Genomic DNA, 7,839 nt, shown 5'->3' on the forward strand with positions numbered 1-7,839 from the left:
CCACAACCTAAACTCTGTGTTCCCCCATCGTCAGCATGGGGCCGAGCTCAGTCTCTCTTGTGGCTTTGTCTCCTTGGGCTGCTTGCTGCAGAATTTGGCTCGTATTATGGGGGAAAACCAAGAAAATCCTGTCCCGTAATCTGTTAGAGATGGCTGTGACTGCGATTGGTACGGAACATGCTGATCGCTGTGGAATCCTCAGTCCCCGTCCCCCCTTTTTCCCCCCCAAAAAAATTCACTGTACATATTTAAAAAAACTCAAGTCCAGCGGTCTGGTTATTTTAGTACATGGCTTCATAAGGCAGAAAACCTACTGGATACAGTGTGTGGGGCAGTCGGCTGTCAGAATTCGGGTAGAATTCTTCGTTTTACTCCTTTCTTTAAAAAAATTTTAATCGGTTAAAGACCCATGTCTTGTATGAAAGCTTGTGTTCTTCCAAAACGACAAAAAAAAAGGCTGTTTCTCTCTTCCTCCCTCGAAACGATGGTGTCAAACCCTTTCTCTGTAGCGCTGCTGTGGTTCGAATGTGAAGTGGCAGCAGCCGAATCCGAGTGTCCCCGTGGCTCGGGAGGACGCGTCCGGGAGTCCCCTGCTGCGCTGCCATCGTCAGAGCTCCAGGTACCGGATCAGGGCCAGCATCACCACCGAGTTGGTGGTGATGAGGGCGGCGTGGGGCACTGGCCTTGTCACGGAGTCCTCCACCATCATGCTGGTCCCTGCAAGAGAGGAGCGACCGCCTCATTGCACTGACACAGCCTGGTGTGTTGTGGAAAGAGTCGGGAGCAGGGGTTAAATGTTAACTTTGGGGTTCTGCTTTGCTTATATTGGCTTATCTCTGATGAACCTCCTAGCATTTGAAACAAGGATTTGGAGGTGGGCCCTAAGTGCTTACACCCCGGTTCAAGGAGAGTTGGTGTCAGGGACTCCCTACAGAGCCAGGGTTTCACTCTTAGTGATCTGAGTTGGGTTTGCACGGGGCCTCCAGGGCTTCAGCTACAAATAAAATGAAGCTGGGTTCAGACTGAGAGGTTGCTCAGGGTCTGGGGAGCGGTTTTGCTGATGGAGGGGGATTTGTCAGCAGATCCCTTCAGTGAACAGCGCAAGGGAGACAAAGACCAGGTCCAGAGGCTCAACCTAAAGCACTGGGGTGAGACGTTCCCATGTGTTCCTGCAAATAAGAGTGGGATTTTAAAACATAACAGTGTTTATTGCATGGTGCCATGCTAGGACTGGGCAGGGGATGAGGAGTGACTGAGTCATTCCTTATCGAAGAGCAGGTGACAGGCAAGTGATCCTGCAAATTAACTCCTCTCTCTGAAGTCGTTACCCAGCGGTCTGTGAAGCACCCAAAAGTGAGTGTGTGTGTGTGTGTGTGTGTGTGTGTGTTTGTGTGTGCAGCCAGCAGAGCGCCTGTACCTACCACTGTTTCGGAGGATGTGAACCTCTGCGGGGGTCCCATCACCCCCGGGGCCCGTCACTCGGATCTGCACAAAGGCGTGAGTGAAGTCTTCGGGGACGGGGATGTCGATGCGGCTCTTGCTGGCCAGGTACAGCGTGGGGGCAGAGTGGGAATCCTGCCTGTAAAGCATCTGTGGGCACAGACAGGTCTGAGCTCATGGTCACCACCATCTCCTTAGGGTCACCTATAGGGGTGCTGCTTGTACCTTGTACCCCGTGACTGCGGACTCGTCTGCCTTCGCCACCACGGGGTCCCACTTGATGCTGACCGTAGACCCAGAAAAAGTCCAGGAGATGTTGCCAGGCGGCCTCTTTGGTGCTAAGAGAGACAAAACAAGACAGATTCAGTAAATCAGGGACCCGTGAGGAGGTTGTGCTGGTTACAACCATCTCCTGAGACTGTGACAGGGCTGGTGGCACCACTGTGCTTGGTTTAAAGGGAAGTATCCCAGTATCTGGGATAAGTGATGCACAGACCATAAAGCTGATCTGAGGAAATCCAGGGAGCTGTTTTATGGACCAGTTAGAACGGTGTTAGAGCACCAAGATGCAATAGCTCATGGGTTAAGCAGTTGCTGTGCAAAACGGAGGTGGTCGGGGCTCACTCACGTGGCTTTGTGGTCGTGACGTTGGTGGAGGGGCTGGGGGGGCCGGTCCCAGCCCGGTTGTAGGCTCTGACTGATACGTGGTATTTCGTGTTGGGGTGCAGGCCTGTGACGTGAGCCGATGTGACCAGTCCTGCTGTTCTCACTCTGTCAGCTGCCTCCTCTTTACCGCCGTCCTTCCAGTACCGGATCTGAGCAGAAAGGGGTGTGATGGGTTTAGTACGGATGGAGGCACCTCCAGGTACCAGCCCCATCCGCGGCCAGTGCTGGAGACCTTTTGGCATTTGTTTCTATGCAATTTGCTTAGCACTTGCCCAGCAATAAAGTTTACAGCCTGTGTGGAAAGGCAAGCAGAAAAAAAGGCTGTTTCTCTCTCACTAATCTCTCTCGTGGGCAGTAGTGTTGGCCCCATTGGAGCCTCGTGCTGTCCATTAATTATCCCCCATCTTTGGAAACAATACTCAGCCCAGGGAAATTGCCTTTGCTGGGCTCTCCCGTCTGGGTTTCAGTGCCTCCCATTCCCATTGCAGGCTCGTACCTCGTAGCCCAGAAGCACTCCGGTCATGTCTCCCTGCTCCACGGGCTCCCAGGACACGTCCATTTCTGAGGACAGAACGGCCTTGGCCATAACTCGGAAAGGAGCCACTTTGGGTTCTGAAAAAGACAATAAAAAGGGAATAAACGCTTGTCCTAGCAGCAGCATCACTGTATTGAAACCAAGGGCTCTCCTGCAGCACCGCTACTGCGCAGCCAGACAGCAGGGAGCAAAGCAAGGGGAAGGGATTTGGGGACTTGGCAGGACAAGTGGGGCCACGGCCGAGTGCTGTGAGGAGCTGGGGCTGCTCTGCAGCTCGGGGTGCACGGTCACGGCTGGGCTTAGGGAAACACCGCGCTGGGCATTTGAAGATAAATTCTACGCTGAAATCACTGTCAGCTGCTCTTTGAGTCACAGAAACCTCTCCTATCTGTGAGCTCTCAGACAGAGCCGGCTCTGCAGGGGGCTGGTTTGAGGACACGGTGGTTGTTGGTTGGACAAAGCGTGGCGAATTCGGTCCCCACAGCCCTCCTTTACCTTCTTCTGCAGAGTACACGATGGCTGTGAGACTCTCGGGTCCCTCTCCTTTCCTGTTGTATGCTTTGATCTTCACCTCGAAGGGGGTGTAGGGACCGATGCTCTCGTTCCGGTAGACGTAGTGCAGCGATTCCGCGTGGGGCACCCTGGCTGTCAGCCACCCCTGGGTGCCCTTCTTGCGGAACGACAAGATGTAGCCAAAACCATCCCCGTTCTGATAGTCCCGCAGCGTCGGCTGTGAGCGGGGTGGAAAGAGAGAGGAGCCTCGGTCCGTTCAAGCCAGCAAGATTTTGGACTTGGCACAGCATTTGGCTCGACCGCGTATGAAAACGGCAATTGCGGCACTGATCTCCCAAAAGAAATGAGGTCTGCTCCTCCCCCTGGCCCTCTCCCCGTGCCCGCGGCTGGGGCCATGCTGCTCACTTACCGTCCAGTTGATGATCAGCTCGTTGGGAGCCCCTCCGCCTCCGCCGAGCCCAGATGGTGCCACAGTGGGTGCTGTCGGGTCCCCGAGCAAAAGCAGACAGCACAGGTTGGGTTAGGGAACGGACAGGGATGGAGATGAGCACAGGCACCGCGCGGTCTGGGGGTAACCGGGCTTTGACAGCTCCTATGGAGGAGCTCGCCTCTGTATTTTCAGCCATGAGTATTTGAGGTATTGGTGAAAATCGGGTCTAGAATACTGGCTGGTGCCTGGCGAGCTTGTTTGGAGGCAGCATTTTGCTGAGGGGACAAGAATCGAGCTCAAAAGCAGGGATACGGAGGAGAGCTTTTATTAGAAAGGAGTTAATATGCATGTGCTATGGTGAGAGCACTTCTGCTGTCCTTGCATCCCTTCTGCTTGCACGTTCAAGCAGCAGAAAACAGAATTGGGATTCATAGATATTTGCTGGGAAATTCACCTCGTCTTTGCAGAGCTGTGCTCTGTGACACAGTGGGACTCTTCCCCCTTCCTAAGCGCTCCTGCCCGGAAGGATTTGAAGCCGGGGTTTGTAATGCTTTAATATATTGTATCTGAGGATGGTGGAGTTGGCTGCCAGCTCTGGTGCCGCTTTGTCTTTGATGTGTAAATAGGCAAAAAGGCAGAAAACTTTGTGACGGCATCACCCTGGGAGCACTGAAGGAGATGAGCAATTGTTTGTGCCCAAGGCTGCTGAGAGCCAGCCCTCCCCCTGCAGCAGGGACCGGCACCTCCGATCCCCCTTCCACCTCTGGGTGTCTCTGCACCTACCTGCCTCCTTGGTACGGATCTTGCTGGAGGGTAAACTCGGCTCCCCGACTCCGAGGATGTTACTCGCTAGGACCCGAAACTCGTAATCCATCCAGGGGATGAGGTTCACCACCTGGGCCGTCTCCGCGTTGCCTTCGATATTTACAGGATCTATATAATCCAATAACACGAGAGGAGAACGAATAGAGCGAGTGGCAGCCAGCGCGCGAGCACGGAGCAGGAGCTGCTCAGCGAGACGGTGCCCGGCCTGGGCCGCCGCGGCTGCCATCGGGACACTTACTGGTGCGCATCTGCTTCCATTTGCTGGAGAGGAGGGTGCGCGCCTCGACGATGTACCTGGCGATGGGGCTGTGGTTATCGAAGCCGCGGCTCCAGCTCAGCTGGACGGTGGTGTCACCGATGTCCCTCACCACCACACCCCCGGGGGGGCCTGGGGGGCCTGGAAGGGTGGAGGACAGACGGACGCGTTACCGAGAGGAAAGATTTGGAGGCTTACTGCTCTTTATATTGTGCAAGTCATAGATTAGAACCAGGCCTTTCTTTTTGGGAGGCTGGGGAGCCTCACCTCAAATTTTGACCTGTCTTAAAGCTCATTAGAACGTCCCATCCGGCTGGATGGTGAGAAGGGAAGAAGGGAAGAATGAGCTGGTCCCTTGCAAGGTGCCGTTGCTTCGGTCTCGTACGGAACAGGGCACCTATGGCAGCGAGGTTACCTCTGACAGTCAGCGTGGCCGACTCCGAAGCGCTGTCCACGACCGTCTGGGCTGTGCACGTGTAGCGGCCCGAGTGCCTCAGCTGCGTGTTGAAGATGCTCAGGTCCCCGATCGCTTCCTTCTGCGTGGGGAAGAGAAAAGACAGCGGGGAAAGCGTTTGAGCACACCTGATCGCAACCCAGCGTTCGACGTGCGAACAAAGAGGCCGGTGTTGGTTTTCTGCCCTTTGCAATAGTACGTAGCTGCTGCTTCACTCACCGCGCTGGCTCGCCGGTAGTGCCCCTCAGAGCGGTCAAGGTCAATGGGGAAATCATCCAGCGACCAGGTGAAGGTTAGGTCCATGGTGGGGTCGTGGGACGCGTGGCATTGGAGGGTGAGGTTTTCGCCCACGTTGATATCAGCGCTGGATGGTGCCAACGTGATTTTGGTGGCATCTGCAGAGAAAGGGCAGGGAGGGCTGAGAGCTGCAAATGCCCATGTGCCAGATGTGCGGTAATGCTGCAGAGCATCCAAACCAACCAACGCTTCCCGGCTTCTCATCCCTCCCTAACAGCTGCGGTTTTACAGGAAGAAGATAAGAAATTCTCGTTAGAAAATGGCAATGCTTTTCTCAAGGTGCAGTTGTTGGTGGGTCAGAAACAAAGTTTGCTGCTCCGCAGGCTGAAATGTCTGTGACTCCCTGAGTACCGCATTGCTTTTGGGGACTAAGGAGAGGAGAAACATCACATCGTGGCATTCTTAGACCTTCTTCGCTTGCCTGACCCCAAATGAAGGCAAACATCCCTACCTCGAACTGAGAGGATCCCGGTGCTGTTGGCTTTGCCCATGAAGTTCTCAGCAAAGCAGGTGTACTTCCCCTCATCAGATTTGCTGATGTTCTGGAGGATCAAGGTGCCGTCTGCAGTGATGGTCACCCTGGGAAGGAAGAAGAACCGAACAGGAGGTTTGGGTTAGGGTTACAATGCCTGTTCGCTCTGCACGGCGCTTGCTGATTTTAGAGGAGTTCATGATAAAGACAGGGCTGCACAATATTATGTAGGAGCTTTGTAAAGACAAAACCAGAGGAATAATCAACTGTGTGTGTTAAGGGATGCAGCAGCACATCAAGTCATCAAGTCCAGTCTTCTGGTGAGGAAAAAAAAGCGATTTTAGCTCTGGTTTCTAGGTAGGAGCTGACTCTGTGCTGCTACCTGCTGCTGTTGACGAGGAGCTCAGTCCCTTTGGTCCAGAGCACAGTGGCTTTTGGTGCTGCTCTTGGTTGGCATGGGATGATGACCTTCCCGCTTCGGGCTGCAGGTATCAGTCGCTTCACTGGACTTAGTCTAAAATCTGGTGCTAAGGCTACAGGGGAAAAAAAGAGGATTAAGGAATGATTAGAAACCACTGCTGCGCGAGCATTTGAACTGCCGTGTAACTACGTATTGGTCTGGCGTTAGATGACCTGGTAACGGAAGCATGGCAATATCTGGGGAGCGAGATGGAGCGGTTCCTCTGCTGCCGGGCGGTTTCTAACGCCTGCCGAGGCAGATGCTATGGGACACGGGCCGCACTGAGCGATGGTGACATGGCCCTAACAAGTGCAAGGTCTTTGAGAGACACAAGAACAGCTGCTTTTGGAGATGGAGAGGAGATTCTCTCAGTATCCTGACCAAAGTCACCAATGCAGGCATCCAGCTTGCCTAAAACTCCTCCTGGAATGGCAGAGGTAGAATTGGGGTTTATCTGTGGCCCTGGTGCATTGCAGCGTGTTAATGTTGTTCAGCTGATGCTCAGAGCCTTTAGTTTATCTCTGGCACCTGCTGACCATGAGGAGATAAGCTCTGAGAATAATATGGAGCTAACTTTGGTGTCAGCCCCGTTCCAGTCGCTATCCATCAAAGTGGGCTGACTGGGCACTGAGCTCTTTTCTTTGACCTCTTTCTCCCAAAAAGGAGGAAGGGAGCTTGTGCTGCTGCCTGTCCCGTACACTTTCTGCAGCCAAACAGATGTCCTTGTTCTCTTGCAGCGTTACTGAATTTACACAAGGTTTAAATTTTAAGGGGTTGTAGAGTGTCTTGTTGAGCCAGCAGCTATATTTCAATGGTGAGTGAAGCAGTTTTTGTCTGCTCTTATCTTACTCTGAGATCACAAGTATCGGATATTCGGAAGAGATCTAAAACGCTTCAGTGTCCCATTGAAACCCAGAGCACTGGGAGATGAGGAATTACCTTGCACTGTTAATTCAGCACTTGCATATACTGTGCCATGCTTGTTCTCAGCCACACACTGATACATGCCAGAGTCCTCCAGGACTAGCTTGGAAAATCTCAGCTCTCCACCGCTCACTTCGATGCGGTTCTGTGCAAACAAGAGGATGAAGCCATTAGATGAGAAAAACAGAAATGGAACTCAAGCCTCGTGTGCTCAGGGTTGAGTTTCATTACAGACCAAGGAGCCGGTCTGAAGCCTGGTTCGCCATGGCAGAAAACGCAGGACACTTTATCTGTGTCTGATCACTACCCCACGGCACCGTGCTCTGTTTGCTGAGTGCCTGAGCAGCAACATGCAGGTCGTACAGAGACGGGCACCGGCTGCTATTGATCCGCCCGGCTTAAGTGGCTGTGAGTTCCTGTAGCTGCATGAAGCAATGGCTGGGATGGAGCAGGACCTTGCTGCCGGTCAGGATTTGTGGCATTGCTCTGCAGCCTCATGGGGGCACATGGAACGGGGATGCGGGGTGATAAAACGAGGTTGAGATGCATTTGCGGCGAGGCAGGAGA

At 53.6% G+C, this 7,839-nt stretch overlaps 1 protein-coding gene across 2 annotated transcripts in view; it reads right to left on the reverse strand.

Annotated features, from left to right (window-relative positions):
* Positions 1-607: 607 nt before the first annotated feature.
* The window catches only part of CNTN2 (contactin 2 (axonal)), a 14,865-nt gene continuing 7,633 nt past the window's right edge, over positions 608-7,839 (reverse strand). The window contains exons 9-23 of one of the 2 annotated variants that reach the window (XM_010181382.1): positions 7,527-7,556; positions 7,288-7,467; positions 6,271-6,421; positions 5,868-5,995; positions 5,339-5,514; positions 5,081-5,201; positions 4,648-4,806; positions 4,368-4,517; positions 3,564-3,634; positions 3,137-3,371; positions 2,603-2,718; positions 2,069-2,255; positions 1,666-1,778; positions 1,422-1,590; positions 608-717 (exon numbers count right to left, since the gene is read on the reverse strand). In XM_010181382.1, the coding sequence (XP_010179684.1) occupies positions 608-717; positions 1,422-1,590; positions 1,666-1,778; positions 2,069-2,255; positions 2,603-2,718; positions 3,137-3,371; positions 3,564-3,634; positions 4,368-4,517; positions 4,648-4,806; positions 5,081-5,201; positions 5,339-5,514; positions 5,868-5,995; positions 6,271-6,421; positions 7,288-7,467; positions 7,527-7,556 (2,096 nt within the window). Of the gene's footprint in view, positions 718-1,421; positions 1,591-1,665; positions 1,779-2,068; positions 2,256-2,602; positions 2,719-3,136; positions 3,372-3,563; positions 3,635-4,367; positions 4,518-4,647; positions 4,807-5,080; positions 5,202-5,338; positions 5,515-5,867; positions 5,996-6,270; positions 6,422-7,287; positions 7,468-7,526; positions 7,557-7,806; positions 7,830-7,839 lie in introns of both variants that reach the window. The other variant, XM_010181383.1, reaches the window with a different exon arrangement.

This window comes from Mesitornis unicolor, unplaced genomic scaffold, assembly GCF_000695765.1.
Source record: "Mesitornis unicolor isolate BGI_N332 unplaced genomic scaffold, ASM69576v1 scaffold13533, whole genome shotgun sequence".
NCBI classification, from domain to species: Eukaryota; Metazoa; Chordata; class Aves; order Mesitornithiformes; family Mesitornithidae; genus Mesitornis; species Mesitornis unicolor.